Source organism: Cavia porcellus, unplaced genomic scaffold, assembly GCF_034190915.1.
Source record: "Cavia porcellus strain 051 isolate PalLab524CR breed Dunkin Hartley unplaced genomic scaffold, mCavPor4.1 scaffold_16, whole genome shotgun sequence".
NCBI classification, from domain to species: domain Eukaryota; kingdom Metazoa; phylum Chordata; class Mammalia; order Rodentia; family Caviidae; genus Cavia; species Cavia porcellus.
In genome coordinates this window covers 25,577,451-25,597,967 of record NW_026947499.1, presented here as the reverse complement: position 1 = coordinate 25,597,967, position 20,517 = coordinate 25,577,451, and the positions used below count along the sequence as shown (strand labels likewise).

The window sequence follows — 20,517 nt, the reverse complement described above, 5'->3', positions numbered from 1 at the left end:
ACAACTTTCTGATAGCATGATCTTCACTAAAATAGATAGCTTCCTTTGTTAGTTTAGCCAAGCAAAGAGGTTTAGGATTAGGCCTATAGAAAATATTACCAAGAATTAGTTTGGCTCGGCATGGTGGTATATGCCCATAATCCCAACTCTTTAGGAGGCTGAGGCAGGAGGACTGCAGCAAACTCAAGGCTACATAGTGAATTCAAGGCCAGCCCAAACTACATAGCAAGGCCCTGTCTCAAAACATTCTTCCCACTCAAAAAATCAGTCTAGTATTAACCATATTTCTGCTCTTCCTCTGGTGGAATGGAGAAGTTTGGTTCACAGGCAGATGACATTCTTGTCACAATTTTTGTGCTCTTCTAGTTCAACCCAAAGCAGCTCTACTTCCCTTCCTAGATCTTTGGAAATTCAGTGTATGTTCTTTTTTTAAAATTTTATTTTGAATGTAGTAAAATTACAACAGAACAAAGCCAAATGAGACAATTTAGTGACATTGGGTACAGAACTTCAAAGCATGATACTGGGATAATAGTATATCTCGTCACCTTTACAATAGTTGTCCAGTCAATTCGGTGTAGCAAAATCAAACCAGTTACAGAACATTGTAAAACCAATTGAAGAATATTGAATAGAGCAAAACAATCATTACAAAACATAACAGTGAAAATAACCTTTCCCTTTAAACAGAACATAGAAGGAAATCCCCCATATTTGCTATATTGCATACGATCATTCTCCCAAGAGATGCTCAGACCTCTGTCCCCAGTTGCTGATTGTGGGGGAGGGATGTTTGATTCTCAGCCTGCATACTGGTAGGCTCACGCAAACAGCTAACTGATTCTCCCCCTGGCTGGTGCCAGGGGCACTTACCAAGAGGGCGCAAAAATTGCCTTCTTATGCAGCCACCTAAGTCCCAACATGGCTGGGTCTTGGCAGCCGCTGGTTCTCCCTTTCTTCTAGAGAAAAATCACTTGTTAATAACTTAAAAAATCATGGCTCCGAACCAAACTACTCCAGAAGCTTGAAACTGCAGCTCCTTATCTTTGTCTTAAAAATCTGGATTTTCTGACTACTCAGTTAACATTTGAGGATTTACTGATTTTCAGAAGGCAAATTAATCACAGCAGCTATATGACCAAAAGGTTCTTGGAAATGCCATATAGTCATCACTTTACACACATACACACACACACACACACACACACAATTTACTGAGAAGGGTCACGGATCTGAAAACACTACCGGAGTCCTTTAATCACAATGCAAGCAAATGTCCTAGTTATACTGAGTGCTTCTCTAAAAGAGGAGACAAAAGGAAGTTTTGGAAAACTGTAGAAATTTTTATTCCTTCTTCAGAACAATGACCAGGACCAAAACAACCTGACCTCAAAAAGAATTATAGTCAACACTGCCTTAAATATCTTTGGAGGAACTTGAAAGAAATGTCCCCTTTACCTGTTGCGATTAGTTGCAGAGGCTGCTGGTCTTCCCAGCAAACCATTTCCAATTTGGAAGATAAATAAAAAGACATTGTTGGCCAGGCGTGGTGGTCCACACCTGTAATCCTAGCATTCAGGAGGCTGAGACAGGAAGATCCCCTGGAGTTCAAAACCACCCCCTGGGCTACATAGCAAGTTCAAGACCAGTCTGAACTACATACCAAGATCCTGTCTCAAAAAAGTACTGTTTCTGAGTTATGCCTTCTGAAGTCAGTGGAATTACTTTTTTTCTTTTTTCAAATTCTTTCCCTTTTTGTCTAAAGTCCCAGTTTACTTTCATTTCTAAATCCAAGAATGCTTTCAAGTGTCCCTTATGAAAGCTCCAGTAGAAAGTTAAGTTTCTAGATGTCTGAAAAATTGGCAGCCTCACTTGGATGAAGTTTCTGACAGAGTGAAGTAAACTAACACACACACTCTTCTATTTATCTATCTATTTATATTATAGCAAAATAAATGAGAATTTTGACTAATTTGTGAACAAGTTTTCCCAGGCTGTGGGGTCAAGACAGTGTTAATACTGGAGACTGAATGTTGATTCCCTCCAGAATTCATTTTGAAATCCTAATCTCGAGGGCAGCTGCATAGAGAATGCAGCTAAGAAATTAATTATAATTTTGCAAATAGGGAAGAGAAACTGAAGCTGATCATGATAGCACCTTCATTTTGGACCTCCAGTCTTTGGAAATACGAGAAAATACATTTATGTTATTTGAGCCATCTATCATTTTTTCCTTTTCTCAGTGCTGAGGACCAAACCTGGGGCTTTATGCATGTTAAACAACCACTTTTCCACTGAGCTGTATTCTGAGCCATATAGTATATTTTTTTAAATGTCATCCCAGGCTAATATTCCTAGGTTTGAATCCTAGCTCTCCCATTCTTTTGCTTATTTTTAACAGGATGATAGCAGCTGGGTGTGGTGATTTGACCTGTAGTCCCATCTACCTGGGAGGATGAGGCAGGAGATTGCAAGTTTGAGGACAGCCTGGGCAATTTAGCAAGTCTGTCTCAAATAAAAATCCAAACTGGGTATGGTGGCACACACCTGTAATCTAGGGGCTCGGGAGGCCAAGGCAGAAGGATTGCTACAAATCAACCAGTAGATCAATCAATAACTATCAGGCATAGTGATGCACATCTGTAATCCCAGCACTCAAAGTTGAATCAAGATGAGAATCCAGCCTGGACTACATTGTAGGTTCAAGGCCAGCCTGTACTACATAGTGAAACCCTGTCTCACAAAATAAAAGGCTGAGTTACTTGATTGCCTGCCATGCTTGGGTTCTGTGTCCAGTACTGGGGGAAGGGAGGACTCCCACCATTGCAAAAAATAAATAATTACCACATTATTTCCATTATTATACCTTACGTTGGAGGTAGAATCCAGGGCCTTGTTTATGCTAGGCCACCACTGTACCATTCAGGTGCATTTAGAATTCTATCTTATCATTTTTACCTAAGCAATAGAATCAAGCCTTTTATTGCAGAGTAAATGTCCTTTAAGCCCAATTCTAACCACCTGCTTTATGTAAGTGATTAGTCAGCCTTGAAAGAGATCTAGAACAGTAAGATACTTTCTATTTGAGGAACTTCTTGAATACCAGTAAGTAAAACATTAAGTTTCTACTTCCTGCATGTGTGTTGGATGCTTATATATGCACTATAAGTACTTTGTATGATTCTTTCAAGTTAAACTCAGTTTGATTCTTTGTAGATGAAGAAATAGCCTGCTGGAAGATCAAGCTCAAACCCAGGTCTGTCTGCAAATCCGGTACCATTAGGGAAGCTAAATTCATCACAATCAAGTACCAGTTGATCAGGTTAAACAGTTTGTACCAAAAGATATTGTTTACCAAGGCCTTACACCATGCTGTGCAGAGGCAGGAGTAGAGTCTTTTTCTAAAGCCTGTGCCTACAGCTTCACTAGGCCTCTGGAGGACTCACTCTCAGGTATGGAAACCAGATAGACATCAGTGAAGAAGACGAATAGAATTCAAACAAGCAAAATATAAAAATAAGTAATTTTTTTTTTTTGTCTTTTTCTTTTTTTATCGGTACCGGGGGTCGAACTCACGACCACACACTTGCAAGGCAGGCGCTTATGCTGCTGAGCTAAATCCCCAGCCCCCATAAAAAGTAATTTTGAAAAGGAATCCAAAAGGTAGAGAGAAACTGTCAGATGTCCACAAGATCACCCCCCATTTGATGATTTCCTACAAGAACTCACAGGACTCAAAATATAATCCTCATGGCTGCGACTTATTACAGCAAAACAAAACACAGAAAACTCAGCAAAGGGAAAGGCTTCGGAAGACTGAGGCAAAAGGATAGCCTCCAATTCAAGGCCAGCCTGGGTTACATAGTGAGACCCTGCCTTATAAAATAAAAAGGCAAATGTGCTTTTGGGGAACATACCAGATCCAAACCATAATACCAGCCTCCATCTGAGCCTTCGTACTTCATTAATAGTATAAACTCCGGGTATTTCAAGGACTCTTTTAAAAGTTTTCTTTTTTGGTGATGCTGGAAATCAAACTCAAGGCATTGCGCATGCGCTTAGCACAAGCTTATATCCCCAGGCCATCACAAAGATACAGAGTAGATTCTTCCCGAACCAGTGCACCAGCACGTCCGGCATGTTTTAATTCACTTACTCTTTACATCAAACCTATGCAGATACGTAGTTATTATCCTGTTTAGAAATTTAAGGGCAGAGGTTACAATATTTGAGAAATGGGACTCGAACCTTTGAACCACATCGAGGCACCCCTAGGCCACTCTCCAAGCTCAGTCACGGGGAACCCATGCTGTTTGTAGTCTGTAAGGACCACAACTCCCGGCATCCCTCGCGGCGGCGGCCCGCCACACAACAAATCCCGGCATGCCCTTGGGCGGCTCAGGGTGGAGGGTTCTAGAAGGCGTGACGTGGGGTCGCAGCGGGGTCGCTGCGGGCTCGGAGGCTGACGCCTCCTGGCAGTCACTGTGGCGGCGGCTGCCGGACCTGGGGGCGCGGACGGTCGGGGTCGCGGTCGTAGTCTGCTCGAGTCGGCAGCCATGGCCGCGCTCGGCCGGCCCTTCAGCGGTCTCTCCTTGAGCGGCACCTCGGACTTCCTCCAGCCTTCTCCGGCCTTCTCGGGCCGGGCCTTTCCTTCGGGAGCCCACGGCCCAGAGCTGGTCCCACGGCCGGGACTCCGCGCCACCCCGAGCAGCCCGGGTGGGAGCACGGCGCGCGGACGGTAAGAAAGCCGGCGGCGGGAGCGGGCAGGCGGGCACGTTGATCCTCCCCGCGACTCTGCGGGAGGCTTCGGAGCCCGGCTTGCTGATGGGGACCTTGGTCCCCAGAGACGTTAACTGTAAATCGCCCGAGGTCTCACAGCCCGGCAGTCCAGGTCCAACCCCTCGTGGCCCGGCTGCGCCCCGAGGAGGTGAGACTTTTCCAGTTAGAAACCCGGGCGATCGGACCCCGAGCGATCCCTCGCGAGCACTCGCGCGCGCTCACCTTCCTGACCGCGGCGCGATCGCTGCTGGTGACAACTTTGGGCGCCTCTCGGACCCTCGGTTTCCTCCTCGCAATGTGGGGACAGAAACTGGTCTTCGCAATGAGATCACGGAAAGAGGGCTTCGTACAATGCGCGCGCCTAATGCGTTTGTCCTGGTGTTTCTCTCTTGTTTTCCTCCCTTTACGTTCGCAGAGTGACAAGTTTTGAGTTCGGTGCCGGTGATTTTATCGGGACTACCCACATTACCTGACTGACCTTGTGATCTGTATCCATCTCATTTGGCCCGGAAGGGGACATTCGGTGTTGGGTGGGTGACCTAAATTAGCATGAAAAGATGATGAAAACTCATATACATTTAATTGATATCTGTTTATTTCGACAGTGTTTCCGTTCACTGTAGAAAGAAACACAAGCGAGAAGAGGATGATGATGAGTAAGTCTCATGGAACATTCACTTAATGATCACTGGTTGTTGTTGGTCTCCTTTAAAAACAAACAAACAAAAACAGTGTCCTTTATAACCCAGGCTTTTTGGGAACCTTGGATCCTTCTGTCTCAGCCTCTTGGGTACTGGAATTACTGGCGTGGACCATCATGTTTAGCTACACTGTTAATGTAACATGTTTACAATGTTTTTAAATATTTTAAGTGAAAAGTTATAAAACAGGTGTGTTTCAGGAAGCAGGAATAAAAAACTAGTAATATGAAGATAAAGAACATGGCTGATGAATGGATAAAGAAAATGTGTTTATTTTTAGAGTCAGGGTCTTGTGTAGTCCAGGCTACTCAGCTTCCCCCTTACCTGTGTCACCATCCCAGGCTGAAAATGTGATATTTATATACAGTGGAGTACTATTCTGCCATAAAGACAAATATGAGACATTAGTAGGTAAATGAATGTAACGAGAATATAATTAATGTTAAGTAAACACACAGGCTTAAATGTCACATGGTTTCTCTTAAATGAGAAACTAAATGTATATCTGGAGAGAGCAAAATAGAAGATAGATAAACAGGAAATAGGAAGAAATTCACATTATTCTGTTTCAAAAATATTTTAAGATAAATACTAATTTGTTGTGTTTATACTACTAGAGACTAGGGGTTTAGCTTAGCAGCATAGTCGCCTGTGTGGCAAGGGTGAGTTTGTGAGTTGGATCCCTAGTACCAAAAAAACCCAATAGTATTTATACTACTGATTTCCTTTGTTTATTGAAAAGAAAGTTTGGGCTCTGTTGATGAGAATTTTTTTTCAATCGTTTGTGCTAAGTAACACCTTGGCCATTCTTTACAAGATCAGGATACACAGTATTTGTTGTTTGTCTCTTGTTATTTTGTTACAAATGTAAGAAGTGTTTTTATATTCTTTTAAATATCTGCTTGTATTACATTAAAATAAATTTTTAAAAAAGACTTAATAGCGGGAACCTTTACTCCTTAATCAGTTGTAATGTTTGACACTATGTTAATGTTATTACAGACACAATGTAAAAGAATGTGAGGATACCTGCTGCAAAGTCTTACAAGGTACCTCTCAGTGCTACTCCTCAGAGGCAACTGTTACCTTTCTCTGTTTTGTAGGAGATAATGTAAAAACTTATAACCTTATAATTGTGTATGCTTCTTTAATTTATGAACAAGCCTATCATGACCATTATTTTGAAGTTCTTTGTTTGCAAATAGAAAAGTGGATTCCTTGATGGAAAATTGAGTCTTTTGTGTGTGTGGGGGGGGTCTTTTTGAGACAGGGTCTCTCTGTGCAGTTCAGGCTGGCCTTGAGCTTACTTTGTAACCCAGGCTGCTCTTGAACTGCCAGTGATCCTCCTGCCTCAGCCTCCCAAGTACTAGAATTAAAGGCATGCACCACGAGGCCCAGCTATATTCTTGTTCACACTGAGACTTTGTGTCTTCATTTTCTGTCAGACCTGTATTTTTTAACTTTCTGATTGCTAGTTAACTGGTAGGTGAAATTTTGGATCTTGTAGACAGGCAAAAGCAGAAGTAGAAGCGTTAAGGTTTTTTAGGGAAATGTGTATTAAAAACCTCTATCATTAGACACTGGAGCAGATGTATAGCCCCCCAAACTCATACACCATGAGAGTGTAAATTGGTGACACTGGAAAACAGTTTGGCACTTCTACATTGAATATATGCATATTCCTGCATAACAGTTCCCTTCCTGAATATACCTTAGAGAAGTTCACATATGGATATATCAGGAAGCACATAGAAGAATGTTTATAACATCCTTGTTGATAGCTCAGACCTGAAAATAACACAAGTGACTCAGTGAAATAGATAAAATCAATTGTAAATTAATACACAATGGATCACTATGCAGGAAAAATCAGAACACTACTTCCCAATATTATACATCTTGTGAGTATAATAGCAAAAGAAATATCTCAAAGTGTATTTAGTATAACTCACTAAGTATAAAGTTCAAAAACAGGCAAAACTAAAACGTTTTTGTTGAGGAAGGCTTATACTTATGTACATGATGGTTTGATTTAATTTGGTTTTTTGAGACAGTCTCACTGTGCAATTCAGGCTGACCTTAAACTTTATAGCCCAAGCCGGCCTCAAACAGTGATCCTGCTGCCTCAGCTTCCTGAGTGCTGGGTTATAGGGGTGTGCCACCATACCCAGCTATAGTTTATTTTTTAAAAGAAAGTATTTACCCTAAAATCAATGCTGGTATGTCTGCCACTACTAGAAAGGAGGAAATAGATTACTCTTTTGGGATGTGGTATTGTTTTGTATCTTACTATTTGTTTTCTTTTTTTTTTTTTTGTCTTTTTCATTTTTATCGGTACCAGGGATCGAACTCACGACTGCCTGCTTGCAAGGCAGGCACTTATGCCGCTGAGCTAAATCCCCAGCCCCTATTTGTTTTCTAATTACTCATTGAATTTATATACTTTTATGCACATAGAATTTTATAGTTAAAAATGAAAGAAATGGAGTCACTCAATTTGCACGGTTCATTATAATTTGATATAAGCTATTTGTATTTTTTGGTTTTAGGTGCTGGGGATTGAACTCTGGGCCTTCACACTGGCAACATCCCCATCCCTTCTGTGTTTCTTCCTTTCTTTTTTTTGAGATGGGGTCTCACTAAATTACCCAAAGTAGGCTCAAACTTACATCCTTCTAACTAAGCCTCCCCAAGTGTTGGATTACAGGCATGTGCCTCCATACCATCTTCAAAATAAAATTTGAAAAGGGCTAGAGATGGAGCTCAGTGGTACAGCACTTATGTAGCATGTTTGAGGCCCAGGATTGAGTCTATGTTAGCCACTTTTGGTTTATGAATGGAGAAACTGAGGCTCTGAGGAATGGTGCAGCTAGGTATTCAGATGTTTAATGACTGGATATGTACTACTCAACTGCTACCTTTGTGAATAGCTCTTACTTGCAGAGTGAACCTACAGATGTGCAGTAACTTAGCCATTACCAGAATCATGTGTTGCTGGAGATTCCAGAGCAGAGCCTGATTGTCTCAAACATGTTTGCAATTTCATGCTGAATTTTTAGATGTGCTAGATTACCTGTTCTGTATGGATTTATTTACTTATTTTTTCAGTGGTACTGGGGCTTCATTGGAGAGCATTTGCACTGAGGTACATCTCCAGCCCTTTGTGTTTTATTTTGAGACAGGGTCTCGCAAAGTTGCCCAGTCTTGGCTTGAACTTTGGGTCCTCCCACCTCAGTGAAGATTGTGCCATCATGCCTGGGTTTTCTACTTTCCTTAGCTTTTTTTTTTTTTTTTTTTTTTTTAATATGGATAAAGGGTGATCAAAATACACAGTGAATTTTAAAAATTACAGTAAAAATACATTGTCATTTATCCCCTTGCTGCTTGCTGTGTTTGGTGGCACACACCTGTAATCCCAGCAGGTAGGAAGTTTAAAGCAGGAGGATCACCACAAGTTCAAGGCCAGACTGGTACTACATAGTGAGTTCAAGGCCAGTTTGAGCTACATAATGAGTCCCTGCCTCAAAAAACAACAAAATACCACTTTCACTCACTTTAACCATACCTATCCCATCATCCTAGCCACTTTCTGAAGCAGTTCTCCCTTTTGTCTAGGAGGTATCATTAAAAACTATGGTAAATACTGTTCTTATATGGCATCCATTGAAAAGATAGGCTTATAAAAGCATTATGATGTGTTCCTCATTCATTTTATTCACCAGATCTGGCACTGTGCTGCTTCTGTCTCTCCCTAAAGTCAAAATGACCATGAAAGGTAAGCATTTTGAAAATAGGTACTATATTGTGGGAGCCACACAGGGCAACTAAAGACATGAGAGAGGACTTCCAGAACTGCTTCAAAAAGTGGCAAGATGATGGCATAAGTGTATTAAAAACCAGGGGGTATTTTGATGAGACAAGGTCTTACTTTACAGACCAGGCTAGCCTCAAATTCATGGTGATCCTCTTGCCTCAGCTTCCCATATGCTGGAATAGTAGTACAGTTTCCCCTTGTAAAATACATTCTTTTTCCTCTGACCCTGGGTTTGTTTTTGGCTACAAAACTGTGTTCTGCTCTTAAGATTGCACTTGCTGATACTCAAGCAAAAGAAGTTCTTTTGCTTTAAATAGTTAAAAAGAATAGGGCAGGGGCTGGGGATTTAGTTGAGCGGCGTAAGCACCTGCCTTGCAAGCAGGTGGTCGAGTTCGATCCCTGGTACTGATAAAAATAAAAATAAAAAACAAAAAAGAATAGGGAAGTTGTCTGACCTAGCTTTCAGCTTAAACCCTGGGCATGTTGTAGTACTTGAAGATACTAGTTCATGGTAAGCCCTTGAACAGTTGTTTATGAAAAGGCAGGAGGATTTAATCCCCAACATGCTACTCAGTGCTTTACTGTATTACTTTGGAGAGTCAGTTTAACTTTTTGAGATCACAGTTTTCAGATCTAAAAAAGAAATTGTTGATGGGGCCCGATGTGTGGCTTGGTGGTAGAGTACTTAGCTAATATGCATGTGGCCCTATGTTCAGTCTCTGGCACTACTGAAACCCCTGATGTGGATATCAGTTTAACCCACCTGGCAGTATAGCACAAGGATGCAAAAGAAAGATAAAGAGAAAAATCTTTCAGTTGAGGAATTTCGGGATGACCCAGAGTTCTCTATGAACTCTATGTCTCCTCTCCTCTTCTCTCCACATCTCCTGGGTTTCCTGGTCTCAAAAAAACCAAAGGAGGTACATGGGTATGGGAGCAAGGTACAGAATGAAAAGAAACTTTGTAGCCATATCCAATAAGAGGCCTCTAATTAGCCATGCACAGATAGTTTTTGATGTGTGGAAGGCTGGTACTTTTACTGCCAGAAGCATTTATCTCACTGTAGCCAACTCTACCTCAGTAAATAGTGACAGGTTGTGGCAAAGGTTATGTTTCTCAGAGCAGCATGGTGGTCTCCCACATGGCACTACCAAAAAAGTTGGATGCCCAGCATCAAGTACCCCAGCACTCTAGAGGAACCCCTGTTCAGGGATAGCCTGGGCTACATTGTGAGTTTAAAGGAAAGAAGAAATTGTATTTGATTAATTCTATTTGGTTAATTTTAAGGATTCTAAACATTTGTCCCGGAAATAGAGATAGTATGTTACAGAGTAAGAGTGAACTCCATTATTGTTCAGGGGCAGAAAACCAAATGACAGCATCTTGTTAAAATCATTTTATCACCTATGCTTATAGTATGTGGAACGTACCTGATGTGCATTTTTGCTCTAAGGATAGAAAAGATGGCCGCCAGATCGCATTCCCATGCATGTGAGGAAGCACCACCAATGTGACAAAAGATGGGTGACAGTGCTTTGTTATTTTTGCTTTAAGTTCCATCTTGAATATTTATATCCTAAAAGGTAAAATCTTTTTTGCCTTTTTGAGACAGGGTCTCACCATGCAGTTCAGGCTGGCCTTGAGCTCACTTTGTAGCCCATTCTGGTCTTGAACTCACAATGATTCCCCTGCCTCATCCTCCCAAGTGCTAGTGTTAGGGTGCCATCATGCCCAGTTTTTGTTTTTGTGTTTTTTGGTTTTGTTTTGGTTTTTGGTTTTTTTGAGACCAGGTCCACTAATGTAGCCCAATCTGGCCTTGAACTCACAGTGATTTTTCTTCCTCAGCCTCCCAAGTGCTAAGATTACAGGTGTGTGCCACCACATGTGAATAAAAGGGTAAAATCTTGTAAGTACTGCCCAGGTTGATAAAGAGCAGTAAAAGAAAACATCTCAGGGGGTCTGTGAGAATGCATGATATTACATTATTTTACACACAAAAAAGCTCAGGTAGGCTATTCTGTCTTTCCTCATGATAGCCTCAGGGTGTCCCACCTGTGTCCTCCAGGATGTACTTTTTTTTTAGACAGCTTCTCACTATGCAGTTCAGGCTGGCCTTGAGCTTACTTTGTAGTCCAGGCTGGCCTTGAGTTTGCAACAATCCTGCCTCACCCTTCTGAGTGCTGGGATTACAGGCCCGTGTCACCATGCCTGTTGACCAGGGTATACTTTTATCTTGCATTTTTCTCTTCTGCTCAGCTGAAGCTCAGTCTACAGAGCCAGTTTTTCCTTCACTCTTCACTTTTACTCATTTAAATACACTTTTTTTTTTTAAAGCTAAAATTCCAGGGTGGTGTTTCGCTTTGTTTTGTGTTGGACCCAGGGCTGCACACATCCTGAGCAAATGTTCTCCCACTGAACTCTTTTCCCCAAACCCTTTTTTAAAAAAAAAAAAATGTTTTTTTGAGGCCAGATCTTGCTAAGTTCCCTAGGCTGGTCTTAAACTCATGATCCTTGTGCCTCAGCCTCCCAACAAGCTGGGATTACAAATGTGAGGCACCAAACATAAGAATTTGATTAGAAAGTCAGGTACAAGGACACACTGGTAATCCTGGCAATTGGGAGGCTGAGGCAGGAGAATTACTGCAAATTTGAGGCCAACCTGGGCTGCATAGTAAGTTTAGGGCCAGCCTAGACTATACAGCAAGACCCTGTCTTTAAAAACAAAAGAGAATTTGATTGGAAATAAAGGTGATAAATGTTTGATTTGGTGTTAATTGATGCTTTTATTGAATTTCCTTCTTTCCTGCTTTTTTCCAGTTGTCCAGTAAGAAAGAAAAGACTGACTGAAGCAGAGCTCTGTATTGGTCCTAATGACTGGATTCTTTGTACACATGAGGATATAGAAGGTCGTAGAGTAAACCCATGCACTGGTGGGCTTTCTGTACCCGGCATGTTAGATGCTGTTTGTGAAGAGATGGATCAGACAACTGGAGAACCACAGTGTGAAGTTGCCCGAAGGAGGCTCCAGGAGATTGAGGACAGGTAGGTAGACAGCATGTGTATTTGGCTTGCTGCTGTTTGTCTTTGTCTTTTTGAGACAGAATTTCGCTGTGCAGTTTTTTTTGTTTGTTTGTTTGTTTGTTTTTTGGTGCTGGGGCAGGCACTTATGCCATTGAGCTCAATCCCAGCAATTCCAGCAGCCAGATCTTGAACTTGCAGTGATCCTCCAGTTTCAGCTTTGAGGGCTGGGGTTACAGGTAAATGCTTGCTGTTTCTCTGTAAAGTGAATTCTCATAGAGCCAACTAAACGCTCTCATTTAGTACTGAATAATTATTTTAGTTATGAGATCATTTTCAAATTTGATTCCATTGTTTTGGTTGGTTTTGTTTTGGGTTTCATAGTGGAGACAACACAGAGCTTTTGAACTGAGCTACATCTCAAGCACATTTTAATTTTAGGATAGGGTCTCACAAAGTTGTACAGGTAGGTTTTGTACTTTTAACTTTTCTATCTCAGCTTTCCACAGTGGTGGAATTAGAGACATGTGCCTCCACATTTGGCTTTAAAACTGTTTGTGCAATGTTTTTTTGTTGGGGGGGGTGTTTGTATTTATTTATTTATTTGGCTTTTTTGAGACAGGCTTTTACTTTGTAGTGCAAGATGGTCTTAAACTCACTAGTCCAAACTGGCCTCGAACTTTTAGCAACTCTCTGACTCAGCTCCCTGAATGCTGGGATACTAGGCATGCACAGTAATGCCCAGCACAAAAACTTGTTGGTTAAATGAAATACTGAACAACAAAAGAGCTCATTTGATTATTTTTCTGTGAGGTATAGCTGCTTTTGATGTTTTGGTATTAAGCACCTGTTTTACAGTTATGTTCATTTACTAGAGAAATACATGATTGTTTGACTGAATTTTTTTTTTCTTTGAATCTGCTGCCTTTAGGATTATTGATGAAGATGAAGAAGTTGAAGCTGACAGAAACATTAACCATCTGCCCAGTCTTGTCCTTTCTGATACCATGAAAACAGGTTTAAAGCAGGAGTTTGATGAAGTCTTTACAAAGAAGATGATTGAGTCTATGTAAGTTTGATAACATCTTTTCATTCAATTATGTTAAAAGGAAACTCCAGTAACTCTTAACCATTGACCATCCTGTCTTGGTCAGCTCTTCAGCTCCTTATCACCAGGCAAGTGGAAAGCTTGTATTTAGCCCAGTTGAGGTAGGCTTCTTCTTAGTTAATGGAGGGTGAGCAAAATGCTATGTGAACAGCAGTTTTTAGTATACAGGGTGACAGCCTTGCCTACTTATTCTGTGGTTCTTTTAAGGGTCTAAAATGTACTCCAGATTACTATTTAGGAAAAAGAGGACTGGCAAGTGGATCTCTTGGTAAAGTAGAAGAACCACATCTTTTTTGAGGCATGTACCACCACTCTCATCTGGAACCACATTTTAAAACCTTTAGTTTATTTGGTTCTCTGTAATATCCAGAAGCACCATTAAGACCTAGGAAATAGCCAGGTAAGTTTAGTGCATGCTTGTTATCCCAGCACTTGGAAGGCTGAGGCAGAAGGATCATTGGGAGTTCAAGGCAGCCTGAATTGCATAGTGAGAGCCTGTCTCAAAAAAAAAGCAAAAAGAAAAAGAAAAGGACCTAGGAAACAAAATAAATGTCCCAACAATAGTTATAATAAGAGCCAAAAACCAAAACTCATATTCTTGGCTCATAGCATAGCAGCTCAGAAGCTTTAGCAGAACTCTTTGTTTTTAATTTAAAACATAGTTTAATGAGCTCGGTTGTCTGGTTTCCTGGATTGTCAGAGTAGAATAAAAACACCACATGAAAGGAAGACAAACTCCTGGTAAGGAATAGTGACTGCAGTGAGAAAGTTAGGGAGAAAACTGGGACGTAAATACAAAGAACTTAAAAAACAAAGGGGTCTAGGGCCCATAAATAAGAACTTGAGCTGGGGATTTATTCCAGTGGGCACAAGTGCCTGCCAGGCAAGTGCAAGGTCGTGAATTCAATCCCCTGTACCAAATAAATAAAAGAACTAATGATTAACTCTAGTCCTATAGTCTCTGAGCCTAGAAGATCTCAAGTTGTCATTGTCTGCTGCATAAAATAGTAGATAGTGCTATAATGCCATTTAAGTGTTGCCTGGAAAAGAATTTGAATAGTCTTGGTACTCAATGAGAATAAGTTTCAGATATCTGAAAGTCTCTTTTAGGACACCATTCCAGTGATGACAGGGAGATGGGGCATTATTACCTTCAGGTACAGTGAAAGTGATTTGTGCTAGATTTTCAGCTGTTTCTTGGTGCTAGATCATGGAAGTTTACAGTAGTACTCTACCTTGAATTTATAATTAACTACCCAGCCCTAAGGTGGATAAATAGCATAAGCAAAGTTACTGGGTCACATTGACCTCAAGCTTTTAAAACATAATATTTGCTACTCTTGGTAATTTTCCAGACCCTGACCTTTGAGAGAATTCTTTATTATATTTTATTTTTGCTTTACTTGCCTTTAGATTTCAGAAACTTACTACTGTGGAGTAGGGATAGTATATGATTAAATGTGTATTAAGCATTATATTCCTATTAAACAAAAGACATCTGGGATATTTTTATGTGTTTTGTTTCATTTTAATCTATAATGATTTATTATAAGTCGGCCACGGGGCTGAGGAGAGTTAGGGACATAGCTCGATGGTTGTGTGTTTTTCTACCATGTGTGAAGCCTTGGGTTCAACGACCAGCACAACAAAAGGGAAAAATAACATGTGCTAATTTAAAAAGTTACAAAATTAAGTTGTCTTTTTTTGTTTTCCATGTGGGGTTTTACTTCTGATCAGACTATCAGTACAAGTGGCAGAACACTTACAGCATGCGTAATAATGTCCTACATTCAATCCTTAACACTGTAGGCGGGGTGGGGTATAGAACTGTGAAATAAATTTTATATATTTGAGTGATTTGTTTGTTGTTTGGGTACCAGAAATCTAACTCAGGACTCATACCTGCCAGGCAAGCGCTGTGCCACTGAGCTAAATCCCTAGCCCATTGTTTTATTCTTTTGAGACAGAGTCAGGCTGTATAGCTCAAATCATCCTTCCATTGCCTTGAACTTACTGTGTACACTAGGCGGGCTTCAAACTCATAGCAGTCTTCTTGCATCGGTCCTGAGTGCTGGCATTACAGGTATGCAATAGCATAAGTAGCCTGAGTGGCCATTTTAAAGATGAATTTAGAGCCTAAAGTGGTGACACATGCTTATGATTCCTGCACTTCAGAAAGACAAGACAGGAGAAGCAAAAGTTGTAACCCAAGCTGGAAACTTAATAACTTTCTAAGACCCTGTCTCAAAATTAAAAAAGGTTAGGGATATAATTCATTGCAAATGTTGTAGGTTTAGTGCAGTATCTGGTATTGCAAAAATGAAAAAGATCTATTTGGAGTTTTCTGAATCTCCTGTTCGGTGCCATTAGTTTTTAGTTCTAAGATACAAAGTAATAAGCATTGGGGCTGGGGATTTAGCTCAGCGGCATAAGCGCCTGCCTTGCAAGCAGGCAGTTGTGAGTTCGATCCCTGGTAACGATAAAAATGAAAAAGACAAACAAAAAAAAAGTAATAAACATTAACTTTTCTATATAGTGGTTGTTTTGAGACATAGTCTCATTATGTAGTGTAGGCTGGCCTTGAACAATCCTTATGTAGTTCAGGCTGACTTCAAGCAATTCAGCCTTCCGAGAGCTGGGATTACAGGAATGTGCCACCATGCCCAACTCTGTATAGTTCTTATTTTTCTGCCCTAAATGACTTGATAAAAATCTGTATTTTGTACCATAGGAGCCGTCCTTCCATGGAGCTTGTGCTCTGGAAACCTCTCCCTGAACTCCTTTCTTCTGATAAGCCAAAGCCATCACCAAATGCTAAAAACTTCCTGGGAGAGAGCCAAACTAAGCATGCAGGTGCTGGCACTGCCTTCCCCCAGAGAACGGAACTGTATTTGGAACCTCCACAAACAGGGATGCCTCTTTACAGTAGTTTGGAGACAACTGCTAGCACAGAAGAAGAGATGGAGCTCTAGAATCAGATTCTGTACCAGATTTGTCAAAATGTAAAAGGCTCTTATGTTCAGTAATGAGCCTACTTGCATAGTGTAGGGATTTGAAAGTTTTATGAAGCGGGTGTCATTGTGCATCCACTTGTGATTTGAAGTGGGACTCCCATGTTGGGTAGCCATGTATTGAAGCCAGCTTTTCGCCATGGAAGCTTGTCTCAAGGGAAAAGCAGTTTTCTAGCAGGTTTCTTAAAGGAATTATAGGTTATAGAAACAGCATATGTAAGAGTGACTTAAATCATCAGTCACATGTTTAAGCCATTCGTAAATTTGGAGAACACTCTTGAAATGAAAAAGATGATTAAGAAAGAAGGATGCTTTTAATAAAACTACCAGTGTACCCTGTGAGTCACAGCTTAAGACTAAACTGTTTACGAGTGGTGACTGTATATGATTGGGAAGGAGAAGGGAAGAAAGCAGTAGCATAAGCCTCTTTCCAAGAAATTTAACTGAGGCCGTGAAACTTGTGTTAGTTGTCAGTTCAAAATAGCCATATTGATAAAGTAGCCAGTAGCATTGTGGCTGTTCTCAGAAATGCAACTGAAATACAAAGGTTTTTTTCTTCAAGGCTTTTTTGCCTTGTGCTACTGTTGCTCAGTGGTGTCCCTACCATAATTGATGAGCCTGGTTTTTCAGTAATGTTTACAGCTTAACTTTGAGCACAGGTATAAAAATTTTGAGGTAACTCATCTGGAAATTGCCTATGGAAGAAGCATCCTTTAATCCTAAGAAAGTGCTGTATCAGCAAAACACAGCATTTTTAACATCTATAAAAAAGGAAGGGTTGTACCTGTGTTAGCAAGTTATTTTTAAATGTTAATTTTGAAAATGATTAACTGAGCATATAAGGCAAGTGACATTGAGATTACTGGAATAGCCAATTTGTCTGGTGCTTACACTGTTCAGTAAGCCTAAAAATTAGTAAAGAATAGCTTCTTGCTAGGAAGATGCTATCTTTTGGATACTTAAACCAGGTTTAAGGTGTCTTGGAAATAACTGGGGTTACAATTTTTTAATTTCTCAGGAAGAGCTGTTCTATGTGTCAAAGACTCATAGTACAAGGTGGAGTGACAATTGCTTTATTGCTACAGAACATTCACAATGTTATTAAATGAGTGTAATATTGTAATACTGGCCCTTTCATCGTACAACAGGAGACCCAGTTTTTTTCTGGGTTTCTTGTGTAGGAAAATGGTTTATGCCAAGTAGAGGTAAGTATTTGGGAAGCTAGCCTTCCAGGCAATTTTAAAACCTATGTTGAAATCCCTCTCCTTATTACAGATGGTGTGGAAGTTACAAGTCTGTTAATTGGACTGTTTCTTCTCTTGCCTATTGTTTCTGCTTTTTCCATTCTGTCTGGATAGTCAGGAAAAGATTTAATGTTTAATATTTAAACAAGCTATTTAATGTCTACACAGTAAAATTATTCAAACTTCAAACCAGTATTGAATCCAGTTGGAAACCAGCTAATAGATTCTTAATCTCAGATTTAAGAGATGAATGTAAACTGTTCTGTTGAAATGTGCAGGTGTTTTATTCATGCCATTTGAAAAACTGCCTTGAGGTCATTGTCTAGTGGGACCAACTTGTAAAGTTTGTAGCCTTAAAGAAGTCTTTGTGCTAAAAAGTTTTAGTACAACTCAAAAACATGGAGGGACTGCCTAGAGTTTGGATTTAGTCCCAGTGTCACGAAGGAAAAGGAAATGGCAGCTTTCCAAAGAAAGACCCGTAGCACACTAAGCTTATCTTCCTATCTTCTGTAGAAATGGTTGGCCTCTGATCAGAGCCCTGTTCCATAAAAGGGAAAAGAAAGCCCTAAAACTAGACTGTGATACAGTGGATAAAGGACAGAATTAGGAGTCTGTTTATTACAATCTAAAATCCCCCACTTGTTTTTCTGGGGTTATCAGATATGATCGTTATTTCTGCAGGAAAGTAAATGTTTAATGCTCCTTTTTGGACTATTGTCTTCTGGCATATGTTTGGTTTTTTTTCTTCATCCTTGTGGTGCTTATTCATCTGAGCCATCTCCACGGTTCCAATGTCTTTTTTATCATAACGCTTTTATTTTTTACCTTAAAGTTTCCCTGGAGAATTAATAGGTCTTTTCATTTTATACATTTTTTTGCAGCATGGATCAAACATTGGCTTAATATACTAATGTGTGAAGAGAAAAAATTGCCTAAGAAGTTGAGTTTTAGTGAACAAATGTATATTTTCTCCGAGTTTGAGTAGGGTATGTGTGATTTTTTTTTTTTTTGGTTGTTTCTAATTAATACGAAGAAAGTAAGTCCAGTTCTTGCAAATAGTAATCATTTTTTAAAGTGCTATCCATCCCTGAAAAGGTACAAATGTAAAATTTAAAAAAGTAATTAGGGTAGGGCTTAGAACTATGAGAAAAATGTTTACCAGCAGATCCATTCATTATTTTGGATTTGGAACTTTTTTTGTAATAGTGACAAGAATGGGTACAGTGCTAGGAAAGTTCTGAGAAATGCTGTCAATTTTACTTTAAAATGAGAATCTGGTGTTTCTGTATTTTATCATTTTTCAATAAAATTTAAGTGTTTTGGACATTTGGAAGTATTTTTATTCCTGCACTTAGGTAAACAGATTGCTAAAGCATGTCGAGTGGTTTCCATTAAGAGCATTTCACTGGTGTCAGTATTCAGGTGGCAGTCATGATGGGATCTTCAAAAATACTCAAATGTGGAATTGAAAATGGGTTGTAAGGTTTACATAGAATGATTTGGGCCTTTAAAAATGGAGAATAGGAAAATACTGTGATGTTCAGTTACATAATTTTTTTTCCTTATATGACGAGTTGATAGGTCACTCACTAGGTGGCAGTATTGCTTGCAACATTTATAGCCATTTTTTGTTAAGTAGTAGAGGTTGTTCCTTTTGGCTTAGGTACAGAAAACAAAGATTTTGTTTTTAACCAGAAATTTAAAAATCTGTAGGGGGAAAAAGTGGATGTGGAAAAAAAAATTTAACTAAAAGTTACTAAGTTTACAGGCTTGAAAATTAAAGTCTAACTAGACGATATTTTACCATGGCCAGTGTTCTTCACACTTGAACAGTTGATTTTACAGAATCTTAGCACCTCAGATGATGTCATTTAGATTTCATAGGTGTAATCGAGTGTTTTAGGCTGTGTAACATTAAACTCCTTGAGGAAACAATTCTGAATCATTTTGATTCAAATATTTTAGCTCTGTCCCTTCCCTAGTTCAGACTACCAGTAACATTTTGGTTTGGTTTGGTTTGGTTTTTTTGCAACATGTTCTCATTATATAACCTAGGCTGACTTTGAACTGAGATTCTCCTGTCCTAGCCTCCTTGATGCTTTAATTTAGGTATGTGGGGCTGGGGATTTAGCTTAGTGGCATATGCCTTGCAAGCAGGCGGTCATGAGTTCGATCTCTGATAAAAAGACAAAAAAAAAAAAAAAAAAAAAAACTTAGGTATGTGCCACCACACCTAGCCCATGATATTTTGTAGAAATAAAAGTCAGTGTTTGGTCAGGCATGGTAGATGTGTCTGTAATCCCAGCTCCAGCGAGGCTAAGGATCACAAAATTTAGCCCATTTTGGACAACTTAGTAACATCTGCATTAAAGACATGATATAGAGTTAAGTGCAAAAGCCAATCCCTAGTAGTGGGCCCCCTTTGAAAAAAAAAAAAAAAAAAGATTGAATTTGACGATCTGTTTGGTAGGTAAGCCAGTCTTCCTATCTCTTGATGAAGTCTTAAGGGTAAGTGATACCTATAGTAGTATTACCTTCTGCCTACAGTTATTTTCCTGCTGTCTCTGCCCCAGGAGCACATCTAGTACAAAAGCAAGGGGGCAGATTGACAGTCCTTTGATGGTGTTTGCTTTGGTTTTGTGGAAATACCTCTAGATCTAACCAGTTTGGTGTTTCAGTATGAAAATGTCCTTGGATACCAGGTGTCTTGTTAAGGCTGAACACAAGTGATTACCAATTTTCAGCCATCTGTGCAGGAAATGAAAACCCTGGTCTGTTATATATATTCTGTCCTGTAGATACAGCTGCCTCTTTCATGTGACATCATTGATCATTGAATGTA

General features: G+C 39.9%; 1 protein-coding gene across 3 annotated transcripts; it reads left to right on the top strand.

Moving 5' to 3' along the window:
- The first annotated feature begins 4,362 nt into the window (after positions 1-4,362).
- Positions 4,363-18,999, top strand: Ccdc117 (coiled-coil domain containing 117). 3 transcript variants are annotated; one of them, XM_003478348.5, is made up of 5 exons: positions 4,363-4,738; positions 5,385-5,435; positions 12,112-12,336; positions 13,244-13,381; positions 16,152-18,999. In XM_003478348.5, exons 1-5 carry the CDS (start codon positions 4,557-4,559, stop codon positions 16,390-16,392), a joined length of 837 nt encoding a protein of 278 aa, XP_003478396.1. In that variant the 5' UTR covers positions 4,363-4,556; the 3' UTR covers positions 16,393-18,999. The 3 variants fall into 3 exon arrangements, with proteins under 3 accessions (XP_003478396.1, XP_063082072.1, XP_063082073.1); XM_063226002.1 differs by lacking the exon at positions 4,363-4,738 and adding an exon at positions 6,483-6,529 and having other exon boundaries at positions 4,761-5,435; XM_063226003.1 differs by lacking the exons at positions 4,363-4,738; positions 5,385-5,435 and adding an exon at positions 9,237-9,255.
- The last annotated feature ends 1,518 nt before the right edge of the window (positions 19,000-20,517 follow it).

Excerpts from the sequence above, each read along its gene's own strand:
- Ccdc117 (XM_003478348.5), top strand. The coding sequence starts at position 4,557 with ATGGCCGCGCTCGGCCGGCCCTTCAGCGGTCTCTCCTTGAGCGGCACC. Across the intron at positions 5,436-12,111 it reads CGAGAAGAGGATGATGATGA|TTGTCCAGTAAGAAAGAAAA; the intron begins GTAAGTCTCATG and ends GCTTTTTTCCAG. Across the intron at positions 12,337-13,243 it reads CTCCAGGAGATTGAGGACAG|GATTATTGATGAAGATGAAG; the intron begins GTAGGTAGACAG and ends TGCTGCCTTTAG.